Here is a 22,500-nt window from a genome sequence, read left to right on the forward strand (position 1 = left end):
CATCAGACTACTGAATCCAATTGCCTCATGCAGCCTTCACATCTCACATGCTACACATCTCGGTCATTGGCTGTCCCTGTCAGCGTCAATCCTATCCATTCCTTGGAAGGTCCCGGGTTCTAGCCTCGCGCCCGCGCATATTGAGTTGAGTCCTTGGAAAAGGCTCTTTACTCACATTCTCTCACCGTACTCAGGTGTAAAATGAGTACCTGGCCGTTAACAGCGTTGTCTTTGCCCGAAAAATTGTAATATCGCCTAACTGGCGTCATGTCCCGTCCTACATGTTAAATGTTGCTGTTGACCAGGGACCCCTTGTAAAGCGCTTTGAGCACATTTAGTGGATATTGCGCTATATAAAGCTCAATTTTTAAATATTTTTTTTATCCAGCCACATTTTCCTTTGTCTTCCTCTTCTTCTTTGACCTTCCATCGTGCCTGGCATGACTGTCTAGCACAAGCTGTCATGTCTGACCAGATGTCCAAACCATGCAAGTTTCTGCCTTTTAAAACCATTGCAAGAATTGTGATCCCGACAGCTTTTCCGCATCTTAAAGAACTTCCTTAATACTTTTATGTTAACAAAACTATGAACAATTAATTCGTATTTACTGTAATCAGAGTCAATGCTTTCAGTAGGTTGAAATTATATCCATATGATTACAATTATAATAAGTAATCTTTACATACTATTTGGTTGGTTTCAATATTTTAAGAAAGTCATGCGTAATTCCTAATTGAAAACTTTCAGAGAGAAAAATAAATAAAACTGTAAACATAGGAGAGCTTACTCATACTATGTTTGTTTTAGTTTATTTTTTTTTTATATTTAAAAAATTTGTTTTGTTTTGTTTGTTTTTTCTTTGGTGTTTTTTTTTTTTTTTTTGGGGGGGGGGGGGGGTTTTTTTTTGTTTGTTTTTTTGTGTTGTTTGTTTTTGTTGATGTTGTTGTTTTTTTTTTTTTGTATTTTTGTTTTTTTTTGTCTTGTCTTATTTAAACCAATTTCGACAATTGTATTACCGATAACCTGAAGTAGTTAAGATGATGATATATAAATTGTATATAACACATAAACACACAATCATATATATTATATATATATATTATTTATATATATATTGTATATATTTTATATATATGTAACTCACTTATAACGCATTATCTAATAAACGTGCTCAAAACATTTTAAAAAGGGTCCCTGACAAACAGCAAAACGTAAGCCGATGAACGAGACATTACGACCGTTAAGTTCAGCGATATTACAAATTTTTTTCCGACAGAGACAACGCTGTTAACGGTCAGGTACTCATTTTACACACTGAGTACGGTAAGAGAATGTGAGTAAAGAGCCTTTTCCAAGGACTCAACTATGCGCCGTTCAGAACGAGGCTCGAACCCAGGCCCTTCCGATCCGAAATCGACTGTCATACCACAAGACCGCATATCTGCACAATTGTATGAAATGTTCGTTTATGAATGCATAATGTTAAACATGATAAAGATGAAAGCCCGTCTCCAGTCAACTTGAAAATATGTATAGAGACAAAAAAGCGGTTTTCCAATTAACGGTTTCTTTTGTAACGTACAATATATCAGATAAATGTCAGGTGATTCATATCATAGGCTTGGAATGGAATATAATTAGTATTAGGTGAACTCCCATAAAGTCGCCAATCTTGGTAATAAATATAACAAATAATACACACTCGAAGTCGAAGTAACAAACACACACACACACACACACACATACACACACACATACACGCATACACACACACTCACACTCACACATTCACACACACACACATACACACATAAACACACACACACACACACTCACACACACATACACACATACACACATACACACACACAAACACACACACACAAACACACATACACACATTACAATCACGGCAAGCATCCATAGAGGCATGGCAGCCCTACCTATTCATTCTTTCATTCAATAATAAATAATAAGAGAGTAGATAGAGAAAATCTACGATAAAGTTTAACAGATTCATATCTTGTCTACTAAAGTCTACAACAGATAATGCTTTTATAAACAACAATTGTATATATAGAAGGAAAGAAGTTGACGCCACTTACCTTTTTGTTATTGTTTTAGCCAGCCATTTTATGTGTAGATCTCACTAAATTGTGTCAATTCGACTATAAACGAACACGGTAACACACCGTTTGTTTTTTGTTTATTTTTGTCTTTTGTTTGATTGATTTTTATTTGTTGTGTTTTCTTTTTTTCTTTTTTTTTTCTTTCTTTTTTTTTTTAGTACGTTATATTCGGCTGGTGGTATGTTGTGAGTAAATTACCATAGCGCAGATCATCAGTATATATGATCCTATACGTTTGGGCAAAATACTCATAATGTCCGCCGGACAGGTTAAACATACCAACACACAAAACTGTGCGTAATCTTTAAGGTTTATAGCCTGATTTATATACTTTAGTGACAACTAATAGAAAAAGGGCTGTTTAAAGGTACTATAATAACAAAGAGCTGAGTGGCGTCAACTTTGTTCCTTCTACGTCATGACCCACCCTCAAAACGGTATAGATGGTATGAAGTTGACGTCACTCAGGCATTTGTTATTGCTTTTTGCCATCCGCGTTTATGAGTAATTCTCACTAAACTGTATTAACCAGACTATAAATGTTTAAGGTTAAACATAGTTTTGTGTGTTGGTCCTTTATACTTCCGGATGGCAATGTTGTGAGCTTCTTAGCCAAGGGCATACTATCTATAGATAGAACGAAGATGACGTCATTCAGGCCTTTGGCATTGTTTTTCTTTTGGGGGGGGGGGTTATTTTTTTTTTTTTTTGCCACCCATGTTTGTGAGTCATTCTCACCAAACTGCATTAACCAGACTATAAACGACCAAGATGACACTTACACAGTTTTGTGTGTTGGTCCGTTATACTTCCGGATGGCAATGTTGTGACCTTTTTAGCCAAGCGCATACTATCTATTGCCACTTTCTTCTTCTTCAAGTACCATGTCTGTGCCAGACATCGGTGATCGTGGTACGCCATTTATCTCTCTGATCAAATTACCTCAAAAAACTAATATTACTCTTCTATTTCTTTGTCATCCGCCCGTTCAAACTATTTAAATGTTTGTCTTGGTCTACCTTAACTCTTTTTACCTTCCCTCTTTCCTGTGAGGAGAGCAAGATGTTCAATACATTTATGTCGATTTAGGTGCCCTAAAAATTGCATTTGTCTTTTTCTTATTGTTCGAATTAGTAACCTTTTAGTTTCAGTTTGCTCTAATACTTCTTCATTAGTTTTCTAGTGGGAGGGAAAATGGCTCAGAGGTATGGTCTTTGCTTCGTACCCGAAAGGTACCGAGTTCGATGTACACCCGCTGCCTTGTGTGACCTTGAGCAAGTCACCTTGCCCTAGCTCAATTTGCGGCGCTGCACTGCGGCTGACGCCTGTGTTATTCTAATCTTCCCTTGGAATAGACCCTAGAGACAAATTTCCCTATGGGATGAATGAAGGGAATATTATTTTATATTCATTTTTAAAATGACATTCATTGCTAAACTAAGCAAACTGCACGGTACTTTTACATCAATGGTATGCATTCAATAATTAAATACTCACTTTATTTCTACTCGGCTGCTTAACTCTCTCCTGACCAGCCATTTTCAAGATATTCCCCAAAACTCCACACCCAACTAACACAAAAATAGATTTTTATCACTTAGACACAATAGCAGCAAGTTCTTGCAATAAATAATTTCTTTAGCAAAACATGCTCTACAACACACTGTTCAATTTCTTTAAATGTTATGATGTACAAGAGACATTTGAATAAGAACAATGTTGGTCGTATTGTAACGAATGTAACGATTTTCCTATAGTTGGTAAGGAGAGGGTTAATCGTATAATCACACACAAAAAAAAAACTGAGTGTAACCTATAATGTTTATAGTCTGCTTATGCGAAACCCCAGGTTTAAGATTTTTGCGAAGATGAGGGTTACGTAAACCGAATATTTGAAGGGCGAGTTTTCTGGTCACATTTTTTTATGCCTACGTGTTTTTCGAGAGGGCCAAAGTAAGCTGGTTTACAGTGAAATATTAAAAGTATTTTATATTTGTGTATGTGTGTATTATGTGTGTATGTGTATGTGAACGTGTGTGTTTGTGTTGTGTCGTGTGTGTGTGTGTGTGTGTTTGTGATTGTGCGTAAGTTGGTGGCGAAAGACATTCTGTCAGCATTAAATTGTTTTTGTTGTGTCGTGTGTGTGTGTGTGTGTGAGTGTGTGTGTGTGAGTGTGTGTGAGTGAGTGTGTGTGTGAGTGTGTGTGTGTGTGAGTGTGTGTGTGTGTGTGTAAGTTGGTGGCCAAAGACATACTGTAAGCAATAGATTGAAACACTCTCCAAAACGTGTTGAACAGGGGTGTTCAATTTGATTAAAATGTAGATTTAGACTCTCTGGCTTACAGGATTGCGCATAATGTATTTATTCAGGTGTTATATTTTATTCTCTCTCTCTCTCTCTCTCTCTCTCTATCTCTCTCTCTCTGTATATATATATATATATATATATATATATATATATATATATATATATATATATATGATAAGTAGATAGAGAGAGAGAGAGAGAGAGAGAGAGAGAGAGAGAGAGAGAGAGAGAGAGATGAAGAAAAGATTATGATTAAGGTTGTACTTATTTCCTTTCTCGACCAACGTCTTTCCTTTATTCTGTCTGCCTGGGTTGAATATATATATATATATATATATATATATATATATATATATATATATATATATATATATATATATATATATATATATATATATCTCAATACTAATATTTATATTAGTATTCTCACCTCTTATTCAACTACAACATTTCAGCACTTAACTGCGTCATCAGGCTGATTGAAATGACTAGACAAAGTTGTTTCCCTTGAATGCATTTAAGTTTTCCTCATTATCCTCTTGTCGCGCATTTATGCATGTCTATGTGTGTGCCAAACAGGCCTTCATGGACCTTGGAAAAATTTTGAAAAACAAACAGATGTCGTTCGGGATTAGATTCCGAGTCTTGAAGTGCTACGTGTGGCCAATCTTGTTATACGGATGCGAAAGCTGGACTACAAATGCAGAAACACAAAAGAACATTGAAGCTTTTGAAATGTGGTGCTTGAGAAGGATGCAGAGAATATCGTATACTGCACACAAAACGAACGAAGAAGTGCTAAAACAAACATACCAACAAAGGAAACTAATGCCCTTAATAGTGGATCGACAACTATCCTTTTTCGGACACATAGTAAGGAAAGATAAGAATGAATACCTGGCAAGTTGTGGAAAAATACCTGGTAAACGCGCCCGGGGAAGACAAAGAAAAACACTCATAGACCAACTGAAGGGCTTCACCAACCTAACAATCCAAGAGCTGTTTGAAAAAGCAAGAGACAGGGAGGAATGGAGAGAGATAATTCATGCAGTATCCGAAGCCTGGACCAGGCATGGAACCTAGAAGAAGAAGAAGATGTGTGTGTATTCTTGCGCGTTTGTGTGTGTGTGTGTGTGTTTCTGTATGATAAAGAGGATGGGAGAGGGGGGGGGGGGGAATAAAGACTTTTGTTGTTTGGGGTTACTAGGGTGGAATGGTGAATTGCTGAAAGCACATTTTTTTTATATTGGCAAGTGTTCATTTTTGTTTTGTTTTGTATAGTGCGTTGTGCGTTTTTAACTTTGTGGAATTTATCGTCCAGACATGGAATTTATTACATGATGAAATGTATTTTGATAATTTATTCATGCAGCGCACAGAATTCACAAATTTCTCTAAGGCACTAGAGAGACTAACATAATACGTAAAGAAAAACGCAAATATCTAGAAATACTGCTTAAAGCCTGCCTGAAATAGAATTTCAATCGTTCCTAAAATAAAATAAAAAATTGAGCTGGTATACAGCGCAATATCCATTAAACGTGCTCAAAACGCTTTACAAGGGGTCCCTGGCCAACAGCAGCATGTAACATGTATGACGGGACATGACACCTGTTAGGCGATGTTGCATTTTTTTTCGGACAGACACAACGCTATTAACGGCCAGGTACTCATTTTACACCCGAGTAAGGTGAGAGAATGTGAGTAAAAAGTCTTTTCCAAGGGCTCAGCTATGTGCCGAGTGAGGCTCGAACCCAGGCTCTTCCGGTCCGAAAGCGAGTGTCATATCACTAGACCACATTATAGCCGCAGTGAGCTTGGGGTTGACATTGGTTTCTTGGTAACGTTTACCTTATTGATTACCAACGACCCCTTACAATGATATTTGTGTCCGAGTTCCTTGTCCAGGACTTGCTCCATAATTTGTCTTAGACATTGACAGCCTCGACTAATAAAATATTTCATAACTGCAATATTATTTAAATTAAATAGAGCTTTATATATAGCAATATCCACTAAATGTGCTCAAAGCGCTTTACAAGGGGTCCCTGGTCAACGCAACTTTTTAACATGTAGGACAGGACATGACGCCTGTTAGGCGATATTTAAAAATTTCGGACAAAGACAATGCTGTTAACGACCAGGTACTCATTTTACACATGAGTACGGTGAGAGAATGTGAGTAAAGAGCCTTTTCCAAGGACTCAACTATGCGCCGAGCGCGCGGCTCGAACCCAGGACCATCCGATCCGATAGCTAGTGTCATACCACTGGACCACATAACCGCATTTATCAGACTCAAATCGCCATAGCACCATTTGAAAAGCGGTGAGGCATGGATGGATGTGTGTGTGTGGGGTGGGGGGGGGGGGGGGGGGGGAAAACAACTGATTCCAGCTGCTTATATTTATTAAATTGCTACATCACTGATAAATTGAAATTGTTTTAGTTAGTCCGTTTTGAAGGAAATCCTTTTTCTGTGTCCTTGAGGAAACTCGTGTAATGCCTGACTTAGATTAAAGGTCAATCTGTGTTTGAAGTTTGAAGTACTGTAGGTCACAAGCACTTAACAGCGACATGTTTAATCGCCAGGCTACTAAGTAGTAGTAGATGTTTATGTCAAATATTTGTTGCATCATACACTGCAAGGTAATAAATAAAACTCCGGGTTTGGTGGAGTTGTTTTGTGTGGACAAAATGAAGATCATTTTAGGCGATCAATATTTTTGAAGGAAGAATTTATTGGCCAAAAGTTGGTAATTTAAAAAAAAAAATATTGTTAAATCCGAATATGTGTAGTTTACTGCAGTAGAAAAGCTCCGATACTGCTTGTTACGCTTGAAAAGATATGTTTGTCTTGGCTGAATCCGATTTTCGAACACAACCCTGAAAACAACATTGATATTTTATAAATTATTAATTATACATTATATAAAAGACTAAAACTAGTATGATTATATGCTAGTAGTAACAGAAGCTTTGGTATATATCGCAGAAGAAGTCCGTATCAATAGTAATGATGATGGTGGTAGAAGTAATGTTTGTGGTGGTGGTAGTAGCAATAGTGGTATTTATAGTTTTATTTGTGGTAGTAGTAGTAGTAGTAGTAGTAGTAGTAGTAGTAGTAGTAGTAGTAGTAGTAGTAGTAGTAGTAGTAGTAGTTGTTGTTGTTGTTGTTATTGTTGTTCTTGTAGTTGTAGTAGCAGAAGTAGTCGTTATAGTAGTATTCAATTCAAAAATTTATTTATTGTCGGCATTTAAAATTGTTCCGTAGATAATGTAGTCAGGATAATAGAAGCCTTTGACCGACATATTAGTTATAGTAGTAGTAGTAGCAGCAGCAGCAGCAGTAGTAGTAGTAGTAGTAGTAGTAGTAGTAGTAGTAGTAGTAGTAGTAGTAGTAGTAGTAGTAGTAGTAGTAGTAGTAGTAGTAGTAATAGTAGTAGTGGTGGTGGTGGTAGCGGTAGTGGTAGTAGTAGTAGTAGTAGTAGTAGTAGTAGTAGTAGTAGTAGTAGTAGTATTAGTATTAGTAGTAGTAGTAGTAGTAGTAGTAGTAGTAGTAGTAGTAGTAGTAGTAGTAGTAGTAGTAGTAGTAGTATATATATTTATTATTATTATTATTATTATTATTATTATTATTATTATTATTATTATTATTATTATTATTATTATTATTATTATTATTATTAATATTTATTATTATTTATTATTATTATTATTTATTATTATTATTATTATTATTATTATTATTATTATTATTATTATTATTATTATTATTATTATTATTATTATTATTATTATTATTATTATTATTATTATTATTCGTAGTAGTAGTAGTAGTAGTAGTAGTAGTAGTAGTAGTAGTAGTAGTAGTAGTAGTTATAATAAATTAAATTTAAATTGAGCTTTAAATAGCGCAATATCCACTAAACGTGCTCAAAGCGCTTTACAAGGGGTCCCTGGCCAACAGCAAGATTTAACATGTAGGACGAGTAGGAGGGGACAAGACGCCTGTTAGGCGATATTATAATTATTTTCGGACAGAGACAACGCTGATAAAAGTCCAGGTACTCATTTTACATCTGAATACGGTGAGAGAATGTGAGTAAAGAGCCTTCTCCAAGGACTCAACTATGCGCCGAGCCGGGCTCGAACCTATGGCCTTCCAATCCGAAAGCGAGTGTTATACCACAAGACCGCATAGCCACATTGTAATAGTAGTAGTAGTAGTAGTAGTAGTAGTAGTAGTAGTAGTAGTCGTAGTAGTAGTAGTAGTAGTAGTATTAGTAGTAGTAGTAGTAGTAGTAGTAGTAGTAGTAGTAGTAGTAGTAGTATCATTTGACTTCAATTTTCTATATTATATTCCCATAAATATTATTACCTTGATGTTACTGCTTGGAATTTAGATATGTAGTACATCGGTCTAAGTGGTTTTTAACTTGCTTTTGTACGACAGCGATCTCGTCTTTGCAATTTGGGTACTTCGTTGCTGTTTGTGCTAGACATGTTCGTACATTTTGGAAACTCCTGAAAAGCATGGGTATGGAAATGGTATTGATGATGGTAATGGTTATGATGATGGGGATGGTGGTGCTGCTGATGATGATGATGATGATGATGATGATCGGGGTGATGGTGGTGGTTATTGTGGTAGAGTTGGTGATGTTGTTTCTCATAAGGATGATAATGATGGTGATGATGATGATGATGATGATGATGATGATGACGATTGCAGTTACGATGATGATGAGCCCTAACAGCGAATGCCATTTCTGTGCCTACATTTATGTTTGTATCTTGGTGTCTTTTTTTAAGCAAGGCAAATATATTTTTCTATCAATTCAATTAGTTTTATAGATCGTTTTTACAAAATTATATGACTTCACCGACTCATTTTTTTTATTTGGTCCAGACATTCAATAGTTATAATCGCTCTAATTATATGTGGGATGATCCATATCTACAAACTACATCTTGAAATGAAGAGCAATGAAAGTTATAGATAGAACGACATTGACGCCATTCAGCTCTCTATCTTTCTATCTATCCATCTATCTATCTATCTATCTATCTATCTATCTATCTATCTATCTATCTATCTACCTATCTAGCTATCTATCTATCTATCTATCTATCTGTCTGTCTCCCTGCCCTCCCCCTCTCTCTCACATACTCTCTGTCCATCTCTCTCCTATTGTTTCTGGACTCTGAAATGCAATCCTTCTCAATCGAAGACATACTTTATGATTGGAATCATTTGACTTCATTCACTCGCATCCGTGAACGCATAATATAAAAACCATAGCTCGCTTTAGAATTTATTCATCTACCTATTTCGTGCTTGAGAGAGTGAACGAATAAGATTTATAATGAACAAAAATTCAACTTAAAAATGCAAAACCCAAATTAGATTTTAGACGTTTGATGGACTCATTTACTACTATAATTGTTTTGAGACGCATTTTGAGTGCAAAAAAATATAGATATCTATATGTGCACAAGTAAAAAGCCCCGTGGAGCTATCTTACGACATGAAAAACTTTTATAATAGACAATGAGTTTAGTTGTTATATCTCATCAACCCTTGAACTTTAAATTTTTTGTTTAACGGGCACCTATGCGTGTTGGATTATAATCGCCTGTGGTTATTATTGGGTCGACGCTTTTATATTAATGAAAAGAAAGCAAGCGGACGTTTCGGCAACGAAAACGCTCCCAAATCATTCATCTTGTTCAGTAATGATGCTTCTTAAGTTGTTGATACGTTGGAGCCATTCTATTGCTGCAGTCTGCAGTTTATAATTTTTAATTATACAGCACTCAAAAATCACCGGCAGAAAATCACACAAAATTCATTCTTTTGTTACAGAAACTCGTGAAATTATGGAAAGATAATCAAGAAAACTGTCACCAAAAGAGGGTCTCTAGACATTGTAATTGGAAACTATGTTTATCCTCAAGAACGAAATTACGATAATTATCTGACTTGGAGATGCTCTAAGCCAAAGACATGCAAATTAAGATACAAAAACAACCAATAAATATAACTTACTTTCCACCACTGACCTATGGCGTCACCAGCCAAAAGACAAAGGCACTTTAATGAAAAGTGAAGTACAAAAACATGTCAAGAGAAAAGTGAAAGAGCATACAAATGAACGACCCTTTGGAGTTATTTGCTTGTGGATCAGGGAATGGAAGATAGACTAAAACATCAAGACATATTGACTCTAAGACGGGAAGATAGCCATTAGAAATTAAAACCGCGTCCAAATCTGCCCCAATTACTGGAAGCAAAATCACCATTCTACAAAATTATGAGAACAGCGAACTGCGACCAAAATTCAGAGGCAAAACAATGGCTTATTCTCCGAGTCTTTGGAAAGTCCAGCCATAGATAAAGACATTATTTACAGATGTTTTTACATTTGATTGAATTGCATCGCCCAACTAGAATTGACACAGACTTCACTGGCTACCCGGTCACAACATAAATTGGACAAAAATTAAATTATATCCCCATCGTCACTGTTGGCTGGAAGAACATCCATGGAACGAGAATTCACTAACAACGCACGCGAAAGCTTCTATCTTCCTTCCTCGGATCTGTTCAGCTGACATCATTCTCATATAGATAGAATGGGCTTGGCCAAGGAGTTCACAACATTGCCATCCGGAACTATAACGCACCAACACACAAACTCTGTGTAACCATGAACGTTTATAGTCTGGGTAATACAGTTTAGTGAGAACAACTCACAAACGCGATGGCAAAAACAATAACAAAGACCTGAGTGACGTCATCTGCATACTATCTATATTTCACTTTCTTGAAAATATTGACTAACTCAAAGCCATGATCAACATCTAAGCAAACTGTAACAAATTACAAAGGAAGATGACAAGACTGACAAATCGACACTTAAAACTCAGAAATTGAAAAATCTCATCACTGGCATCCGTAGAAACTGCTTCCGTCTCTATCCAGCTTCAAGAATATAAATGGTACAGTGATGCCTCTGGTGTTGCAGTTGCTACAATAAACTATCCTCCTAATTTGTGTAAGATTTATTATGCCATACTGCCACCCAAACATATCGTAGCCACTGAGGCCCAAAAGGACTGGTCTATTGACGTTATTATTTGGTTGTTTTTTTTTCTTGCACCGCCTAGTGAGTTGTAGTTAGTAGTGCTCATGGAAACAAGTGGCCCTATTGGTTGAAGTGTTGAATACAACTCACGATTTGTTTTCTTTTGTGGCCAAAGACTGGTCATTTGACGTCATTTTTTGGTCAGTGTCAGGCTATAAGTTAACGATGGCTACGCACAGACCGCACTCAGAAAATACAATAAATGATAATAACATTTATATCAAAACGTGAGAAACCAACGAATCAACAACTAAGCACCCAACCCTCCTGGTACAACAATAACTAACCCTTCCCTACCATATTTAATAAAACTATTTTGTAGTGTTTAGATTAAGCGGATTTCTAAAATCGAAAAATCATCAAGATGTTTTCAAAGCGCTTTACAGTGGGGAAATCGAAATTGTTCTCCAATATAACACCGAAATAACCATCGTCAGTTGATTGTAATGGTTCCAACAAACACCATTCAAACCCCGAAAAACAAGTAATTAAGCAACTAAACAATGTAATGAAAGTGAAAAAAAAAAAGAAAATGACCTTGAACCCCTATTTAAATGGGTTTTTACCACTGTAGTCATAAGTACGAAGAGAATATTCGCGTAGGGCCTAATTCTAATTGTTTCCATTCTCCAATTTCTTCAATGATAAAATTTGTATTATCCTTATACTATCCTCATAAATACTTCCCACTTGATGTTATAGATTTTGCCAGTCCTCTCGACCGGTCCTCCAAAAGCCATTGTCACCGTCAAGTAATTTCCGTGCACACTAGGACCCAATTTTATGCAAGCGGACTAGATTTAGTTCTTTACTAGTCCAGTAAATGACGTGCTAGTCTTACGCCTAAGCGAAGGAAATGACTAAGAAATCGAATTTTATTAACGTTTTCTTGTCTCCGACTAGAAGTGGGTGATGAAAAAACGGGGGCTAATTCGCCTCTTTTGTGCTGGTAACATCAAGCTCTCTAGTACACTATGTCAGGTAAGATACCAGCCTTCATTCTTTCAACTCAAAATATTTCCAAAGAGGAAATTAGCAACACATCCGGTATAGATAATATTTCCTTTCGTTTTATATTTGAACTTAATTTTGCCAGGATGAATCAAATCACGTGATATTGACTGTTGACTGATCAGACTACAATGATGTCCACGGTCGACTACTATATTAAGGCTAATGAATGTTTCAATAAATCTCAAAACAAATTGAACCAAAAAACGAACAAACAAGCAAAACAGAAAGTGTGTTTCTGATGAATCACATTCCTTCATTCAGTTACAATGCCAGCAGAATAACTTTTGTCTCCACTAATCTTTCTAATCGTTCTTGTGGTTGTTCTTTGTAGCCTTCAGCTTCGAAACTCCGTACACTTGCAACTCGCGAGCCCGACTAACGGATTTTAAAAAGTTTTTACTCATAAAAATTGAGTATTTTTGACGATCTGCACTAATCTTACAGTTTTTTTAAAGCCAGTGTCAATAGCAACAGGACACGTTTTGCCTCTGTCATTCGTTACCGACGTATTGTCCTTCCGAATCGAAGCTCTCTAAATGTAAAAATGCTGCTATCTTGTCGACGCTATGGTGTATATATGTATAGTAACTCGTTTCAGACTAAGCTTGAAGTCCGGCCTCAGAAAATGACTAAAACTTGGCCAAACTTAATCCGAAGGTGCCGTACTATTAGTAGGGACTTGCTTGGCCAGCTCACATAAAATCCGATTTTTTTCAAGTCCTTGGCGCGAGTACGCGTTCATGGAAATGGTCCCAGTTGACCACTGTCGACGTATTCGATACGAAATATATGGAGCTAAAAATGTTTGCATCCCATTAACTTGATGTCCGGAAAGCTGATTCTCCCTTTCCCTGGCTGGCAACGACGTCGATACTATAGCCTTAATAGGCAATTCTGGCTGGCCATGTTTTCGTTTTGGACAAAGACACCGGAAATCTTTTCTCGTGAGTTGGCAAGATATACAGTAGCAGTGGAACACTGTGTGTGATATTTATATTCTCCAAAACATTCCACATAAGCCAGTTTCTTATCAGCAGCACGACATTACATAACAATATTATTGCAGCAACAAACACCCAATGCTTCAATGGCAACATAGGGAATCCTCAAGGGGACAGTGCGAGCCGGTATTGTTTATAGTGTATTTGAAACACATGCTAAGAGAAGAACCTCAATGACTATCAATTCTGTGTATATTTGCCACGGGAGAAGAATGTAAATATAAATGACTGTCTTTACACTCAATAATGTGTGGAAAAAAAACTTCTCGTCCAAATTTCTCTCATCAACATGGGTGATTCCTGTTAACACATTGGGCGTCGTTTAAATTTTAAAATATATTTTCTTCCTAGGCGACGTAATCTAAGCATTTACACGAGAGGGCGTAACACTCACAAACACTAAATTATGTGTGTTTGTTAGCCTATATTTTTGGAATAGAAAACAAAAACGTGAGTACTTTTTCAATATCACCACTATGATAGTCATAGTATATACACACATATATATATATATATATATATATATATATATAGGCATCATATAGTAATGTATGCGTCCCTGCCAAAATATGGAAATCTGGGCATGTGTGTGTTAAGCTCTTTTACTCACATTGTAAACTCATTACAGGTATGGTTCCAGCGAAATACATTCCCCGGGAAGCAACTGCTGCGAACATCTTCTACCTCGTACATATCTAGTGAAATATATAAACAAATTTTTAAAAAATAATAATATCAATAATGATAATAATAATAATAATAATAATAATAATAATAATAATAATAATAATAAGGATAATAATAATAATATAATAATAATAATAATAATAATAATAATAATAATAATAATAATAATAATAATAGTAATAATAATAATAATAATAATAATAATAATAATAATAATAATAATAATAATAATAATAATAATAATAATAATAATACTCCCATAGCCCCATTTTATTCTCCTTTTGTACCAGGTTCACTCCTCACTAGTTTTAACCTCCGATAGTCTCGGGCTCACTCTCCACAAGGTATCTTCTTCCTTAGCCTTGAATTTAATCTCCATTGATTCCCACCTCCGATAGTCGTAGCTTCACTCCCCACGGGTGCCCACCTCCCATTTTCCCTTGCTTCACTATCCACTGGTATCTATCCCTCGTAGTCCTAGAATCATTCCCCATTGGTGCGCACTTCTATAGTTTCAGGTTCATTCTCCTATGGTGTTCACCTCCCTAGTCGGGCTTCAGTTCACACCAGTATCAATCCCACATAGTCCCAGGTTCATTTCCATTCTGATATCCTCTTGCTATAGCTCCAGGCTCACTTCCCACAGGTGCCCACTTCTCTGAGTCCCTAAGTTCACTCCCCATTGCTGTGTACTTCCCATGCATAGCCTTGGACGGTTTCTGTGGGGTTTCGTTGGGTGTCGTGAAAATGAAACACCGCGAAACAGATGATTTTCTTCCTAGCGTAAGCCTAGATTTTGCCCTTGGCTCGATCTTTGAAATGTGACAGATTTCACTCGAACATAAACCACTCAATCATGCCGTATGTAACAAATCCATATAATTCTACAGTGAAACGTTTAAAGATGTTTTTTTTAAAAAAGTTATGGATCATTACTGTCTCTGATATATCTTGGAAGGGAGTCCAGGATTAGGGGTGCCGAATATTCAAACGCATGCTCGCCAATATTGCGTGTTATTTTTGGCTTCACAAGAAAGTGATTATCAGACTTTAATCACAGATTTCTAAAGAAAACTAATCACCTAGCTGGTGGCCTTAAAAGAAATTTCAAATTATACAGGAATGAAGTCACTCAGCTATTCTTTTATTGCTTTTAAAACGCCAGGTTCTTAATTCGTAGATTAGTTCTTACAAAATTTTGTCAAACAGACTTTAATCGATAAAGGATCTTGTGTTGGTCCATTTCATCTGGCAGGCAGATGTTGTGAGTATTTCACCTAAAATGTACCATCAATTAAAAACAAATTTTAAACAACCAATTATGCCTGTCCGAACTATTAGAGGATGTGTCACAAATTCCGTGTTTTGATTAGTTAAAATATACTGTTTAATTACCTAAGCCGCATCTGTTCAAAAGGCGGTTTACCTCACCGGCGATTAGGTCGACATTGTCTTTCTCGGCACATTTGAAGAACTTTATACTGAAGCATTCCATAGTATGTCCGTGTCCTCTAAATACATAAAAAGAACAGTGGTTTGAATATATCGTGGACAACAATAGGGAATGAGATTATTTGAAGAGTAGCGTCCCTTGATTGGACGTCACCTTACAAAGAGAACGTCAAAATGGTTTTGCGCATGCGTCTCTCTAGTCCTCGCTTTCGGTAAGTGTCTCATACCGCTTTCACCGGAAGCGAGGACGAGAGACGCATGCTCACAACCAACTTGACGTTCTCTCTCTAATAACTTTTCCGCCGGTGACGTCCAATCAAGGGACGCTACTCTTCCGCTAATCTCATTCCCTATAGTTTTATCATTATAAGAGATACATATGAGATTGTACTAAAAGGTCGTAACCTAGATGCACATGAGGGTCGGAATAGCTCAGTCGGTAGAGCACTCGCTCCACACATAATAGGACCGAATTCCGGTTTAGACATTTTCCGGACCCCCCCCCCCCCCTATCCACCCAACAGTGTTTGGTGTATTGGGTCTGTTAGATCAAATGGAAAATTCTTTGAGATAGACTGGCGTCATATCCAAAGGGTAGCAAGCAATTGTTTTGTCCGTTTCACGCTAAAGAAACCGGATAAGCTCTGACTCCATGGGCCCTATGGGTATGAAAGACTGCTGCTTGGTACACATATTGGCAGGTCTAATGAGTCATTGGTCACATTTCAACACCTTCTCAAAATGGGTTCCATAATAAAATTGTTGAAAGTTTTCGAAGAATCCAACATTGTAATAGGTCATTTGTCTAGGATGACCCTTGGGAATGTTTACAACATAAAGGTAAGTAGCGTGTTTACAAACTACTTTTAATTGAAATAATACTAAAAGCCGAATTCACTTAATAACTAGTAATTTAGAAAGATTAAAAGCGTACAGGTCATGAATAAATGTTCACCCGTTGCCATAGACATTGATATTGCAGGGCAGCTGCCTTGGATAATTACTTTATTTCAAAAGAAAAAGGCTAAAAAAAAAATTGAGCTTTATATAGCGCAATATCCACTAATGTGTTCAAAGCGCTTTACAAGGGGTCCCTGGTCAACAGCAACATTTAACATGTAGGACAGGACATGACGCCTGTTAGGCGATATTACAATATTTGAGACAAAGAAATGCTGTTAACGGCCAGGTACTCATTTTACACCTGAGTATGGTGAAAGAATGTGAGTAAAGAGACTTTTCCAAGGACTCAACTATGCGCCGAGCACCAGGCTCGAACCTAGGACCTTCCGATCCGAAAGCGAGTTTCATACTACTAGACCACATAGCCGCACGAAAAAGACTAATGAACATTAGCATAAGTAAGAAGAGATTTGTTAATTGGATATGGTTTAGAATATGTTAAGTTGCTCAACTACGATCGCTTTAACAACAAGTGAGGGCTCGATGAGTGACAGAATTGCTCTCATGGCATTGCGATGTCCTACGAGCAGATTATCTTTACCGCAGAAAGGGTTAGGCAATCGTCGGCAATTATTTTCATCACAACCTGGCCTAATTCGGTTTGTAAATTCTCTCTCTCTCTCTCTCTCTCTCTGTCTCTCTCTCTCTCTCTCTCTTTCTCTCTCTCTCTCTCCCTCTCGCTATCTTTATTCGGATCGGAAGATTATGTCTTCGAGTGCCGAGCAGCGCATAGATCAGTTCCTGGTAAAGGCTTCTTATTCACAATTTCTCACCATACTTAGGTGTGAAATGACTATGATGAGGCCATTAACCGCGTTATCTTTGTCCGGAATAGATATAACATGGGCTAGTCGGCGTCATTTCTTGTCCTACATGTTAAGCGTTGCTGTTGAAAATAGTATGGGAAATTTTAGTCTTTGAGTTTCATAAGTAACCAATTTGTCAAGACTTTGTCAAAAGTATTTTTTTCTTTCCTTTCTAATTGTTGATTAATAAATGTGATTTGATCATTCTACTTCTTGCTTCCCTGAAGTCGATTAAAATGAGTTGGTTTTCAAGGTGTCAAAGAAGTATTCTGTTTGATTACCCTCTCGAGCAATTTACGTATGCAGCTAGTGATACTAATTGTTTGTAGCTTGCAGGTTCATTTTTGAGTTAACCTGTTATGAAATAATTGGAAAGATTGTTGCTTCCTCCCATTTGTTTGGAATAGCTTAGATTACCAAGAATATATTAAAAAGTTGTAAAAGTTTGCTTTCGGCACTGTTTACGTGAGTTTTAAGGTGAGCTTATATATAGAGCAATATCCACTAAATGTGCTCAAGGCGCTTTACAAAGGGTCCCTACTGCTAATACTACAACTACTGCTATTTACTGCTACTACTACTATTACTACTACTTCTACTATTTGTTCTTCTACTACTACTACTACTACTACTACTACTACTACTACTACTACTACTACTACTACTACTACTACTACGACTACTACTTTTACTACTACTACTACTACTACTACTACTAGACCTGTAAATGAGCTCTATAAAAATTGACTGAAACTCTTCGACAAACTGAAGATTCAATTATTTTTTTAAAAAATAAGGGCATCATTGGAGAGGAGAGTGATAAATACAATATATCAAAATAGTGGGTGTTATTTCTTACTGGAAGTCTGGAAGTATGACTGTCATAATTTGATGTAGAAGGAATGCTAAATAAGCATGTCATTCATATAGGTAAAGATGACTTCATCAAAGTCATATTCCTGCCTCTGGAATTTTTTTGACATAGAAAAATAATCACCATTATCATCTTTAACTTCTAGCCATGACCAATTGAATTTATTCCTCACGGAACTCACATCTTTATCGATGCTCGACAAGTCTGAATTGCGATCCACGAACAGCTCAGCCATTGTGAGAACATTAGAATAATGTAGCAATGAGCAAACTTGATTTTCAATCAGTAAATGACAGAGAAAAAAAACTTAAATAAATATGACTTCAGGCTTCAGGCCAATACACTGAATTAAGTAGAAGTGAATTATCAAGAAGAAACTTCGGCAGGCGTAGCGGAAAAATTCAAAGAATCGAAATGAAGGTAAATCGCCACAAAACAGCAAGCTCGCTTGGGCTTGAGCAAAACAATGCCAGAAAACGTCCTGATTTGCACGGGAATTAATTAGGCTACTTACCATTGTTCCTTATGATCAGGTACTCAATCAGTGAAGAAACGGTCAACCAGTTTGTTTACAACGTGAGGCAATCGAAATGTGCTTGTAGCAATCTATCCTAACTTTCGATTTGAAGATGTCTACATAACGGACTTTCGGCTTTCGCAATTTACTTTATCATAGTTTTGAGACTCGAAGGGTAAATGTGGTCAATTTTGGCTTAGATGAAACAGTGAAATTTATCGCTCGGTGGCTCAGTTAAAATTGGCTACAGTTGGGATCACGACGGATTGGAAAGTGAAAAAATAATTTAACGAAGGATGTGTGAAAATACCCAGGGAAGTGTTCACACACGCCTTTTATAAAAAGCGTCGCTTTGTCTTGGCAATATATACATCGTTAATATAAACGGTCCCCATGAGCTATGCGTAGCGCTGTGGAACACTCCTAATTATTTTACGGTCATTCGACTACGATTTGTGAATTCTTTCTTTTTTTATTTCTTTCTTTCTTTCTTTCCTTTTTTAAATATTTGAATTTGACAAATTGACTGATTTCAGTTAATTGACTGAGAATTTACAGGTCTATACTACTACTACTACTACTACTACTAGTAGTAGTAGTAGTAGTAGTAGTAGTAGTAGTAGTAGTAGTAGTAGTAGTAGTAGTAGTAGTAGTAGTAGTAGTAGTAGTAGTAGTAGTAGTACTATTACTAGAACTTAATTTGGCTATAAAACCTAAATTTTCTTACTCTAATACACTCTCCCCCTTTGTATACTTGTAGGTTCTCCGGCAAAAATTGGGAGTGGTGCAATTGACCAATTCTGGAAAGGAGCATCAAAATGGATAATATGTATTAGTTGCATTATCATTTTATTTTTAGAGATTGATAAATTTATCTCGTGCGGCGTTTGGCCGAAAAAAGACGGATAAGAAAAAACTATAGACCAATCTTTTGAATATTAGTAAAATTCAAACTGAAAAAAGGATAATATTCTAGTAAAGTTATTGATCATTTAACATTGTACAATGGAACTGAAACACATTGATAACAACTATCAACGACATCGGCAATTTTTAAAAAATTGCCTTCTAAAGTCAAATGTACACATTATTTCTTGATTTGTCTACGGTTTCTGACAGTACGGAAGACCATTGTGTTTCTTTTTTACGAACCCCACGAAACCCACCGAAATCCAACGAAACCCAATTAAACCTGACGAAATCAGACAAAGATCTGGAAAGTTTGCAGTAGGGGGGAGTGAACTTGGGACATAGAAGTGTACAGTGGGGAGTGAATCTGGGAGTATGGAAGGTGAAGGAGATTCCTTTTTTACGAAACCCGCCGAAACCCGACAAAGTTCTGGGAAGTGTCCAGTAGTGGGGAGTGAATCAGGGACTATGGGAAGAGGATATCAGTGGGAAATGAACCTGGGACCATGGGCGATGGATACCAGTGGGAATTGAGGTCGGACTATGGGAGGTGGGCACCAGAGAATAATGAACCCGAGACTATAGGAGGTGGGCAGCAATGGGGAATTAACCTGGGACTACGGAAGGTAGATACAAGTGGAGAGTGAAGCCGGGAGTACGAGTTTTGGACACCAGTGTGGTGTGAACCCAGAAGGAAACCTACCAACCCCCCCAGGAGAGTACTTATTTTTCCAAAACCCACCAAAATCATCCAAACCTAGGACTTTAGGAAGAGGATATCAGAGGGAACTGAAACTGAGACTATGGGAGGCGAATACCAGTGAGATTTGAAGCCGACTATGGGCCCCAGAGCTTGAAACAAAAGGAGGTGGGCACAATGGGAAATGAATCTGGGACTACAAGATGTATATGCCGGTGGAGAGAGGAGCCAGGAATATGGGAAGTGGACAGCAGTGGGCTACTTATTTTTTTCGAAACCTACCGGTGACCTACGTCTAAATTTATGAGACGGTTTTGATAGACTTCGGAAAAATAAGCTTCACTGGTGTCATCCTCTAGTCACAAGTTCATTCCCCATTGGTGCCCACTTCCTATAGTCTCGGGTTCATCTTCCTCTAATGCACACTTCCCATAGCACGGCCTCAATTCATACTGATATCTATCTCTCATGGTCATGTTCATTTCCCTCCGATATGCTCCTCCCACTGTCCCAGGTTCACTCCCCTCTGGTGTTCACTCCCCAATGCTGCCCAATTTCCTTAAGTTTTATCGGTTTTGGAGGGTTTCGGCTGGTTTCTTGGGTTTCGTAAAAAAAATAAAAAATAGAAACACCCTCCTCCTCCCATGATCCCAGATTCACTCCCCACTGGTGTACACTTCTGAGTCCCTAGTTCACTCCCCACTACTGCACACTTTCCATAACTTTGTCAGGATTCGTCAGGTTTCGTCTAGTTTCGGCGGGTTTCGTAAAAGAGAAACACCCAAGGAAGAATAAAATTGATAATATTTGCAATTCCGCGGCATACACTAAATTGGATTAATCAATGATCTGTCAAATAGGGACCAAACAGTAAACAGGAAATCGAACAGAGCCAAAAAAATATAGGTAGCGTTACGGATACTTCACTAATCAATTTGAGGAAAATTACTTCTAATTTGCTTAGTGCCAGGTTTAAGAGTTTTTACCAAGGTGACGTTCATTTAAATCGATCGATATTTGAAAGACGAGTTTTCTTGCCAAATTTTTAAGTACGAGTTTTCTAGAGTATGACAGTTAACTGTTTGATGGCATTGCCATGCATTTGACTCCTGCAACAGGGCTTAGATTATTCGCAGAAAATAATTTCTTGTAATATTGAGAACAAGTAAACCTGCTACATCTTTGACGAAAAAACAAAATCACTGACACTCCCACTCTATCTCTCTCCTTTCTCCCTTCTACCCTCTCAAACACACGCATCTACACAAACTTGTTCAAATAAATAAATAAATAAATAAATAAATAAATAAATAACGAAAACCGGAAACAGTTAAATGATTACTTAGATTAAATAAAATTTGGATTATTGATATTAGAAATGGCTACACACTTGTTAAGGAATAAGTGCTGCTATATTAGATCAATGGCCCAGATAGCGTAATGGATTTATGCAGACACAAAATACGCCTATAAAAAATCCTGGTCAGAAGTTCCATGCATCACTTTATTTTTTAAAATGTAAAAAGGGACCAAGGAGCCATGACCAAGGTCGGATGCAGCCCCTTGAAGAACTAAAACACCTGTTCGAAGGGGGGGGGGGTGTTCTTCAATGAAGGCTTTCTGCTTGATCCCAGAGTTTCTTGTTACCATCATTATAACAAATAAACTCATGAAACAACAAGGATGGTTACCTCATGAAGAACGGGCTAAGTTTAGGCTAACAATGTGCAAAGAATTAAGCAACCCTATAGGACCTCTAGCGCAAACCATTATAACATTACTCCCTGTAATAAATTGTACTTACAATCTTATCTCTCTTTATATTGCTCAATATAATGGCTGGGGTTTTAAATAGCTCGAATAAGTGAAAAAAGTGATGAAGGCTGATTTATATTTGTAGATGAAGGGAAAACCCGAAATGTCTAAATCATTTATCACTTAATAAGTATCATCACCGCTATCACTGTATTGACAATATTATATATGGGG

The 22,500-nt window shown here is 37.0% G+C and overlaps 1 protein-coding gene across 1 annotated transcript in view; it reads right to left on the reverse strand.

The window, feature by feature from the left end:
• Positions 1-7,158: 7,158 nt before the first annotated feature.
• Positions 7,159-22,500, reverse strand: part of LOC144973482 (uncharacterized) — a 28,394-nt gene continuing 13,052 nt past the window's right edge. Inside the window, exons 4-8 of the mRNA XM_078915962.1 lie at positions 19,630-19,702; positions 15,686-15,801; positions 14,214-14,298; positions 8,819-8,964; positions 7,159-7,323 (exon numbers count right to left, since the gene is read on the reverse strand). Coding sequence (XP_078772088.1) covers positions 8,826-8,964; positions 14,214-14,298; positions 15,686-15,801; positions 19,630-19,702 — 413 coding nt within the window. The 3' untranslated portion in view covers positions 7,159-7,323; positions 8,819-8,825. The remainder of the gene's footprint in view (positions 7,324-8,818; positions 8,965-14,213; positions 14,299-15,685; positions 15,802-19,629; positions 19,703-22,500) is intronic.

The sequence above is a fragment of the Berghia stephanieae genome, chromosome 5 (assembly GCF_034508935.2).
Source record: "Berghia stephanieae isolate SIO BIC M18660-M18661 chromosome 5, UCSD_Bste_1.3, whole genome shotgun sequence".
NCBI classification, from domain to species: Eukaryota; Metazoa; Mollusca; class Gastropoda; order Nudibranchia; family Aeolidiidae; genus Berghia; species Berghia stephanieae.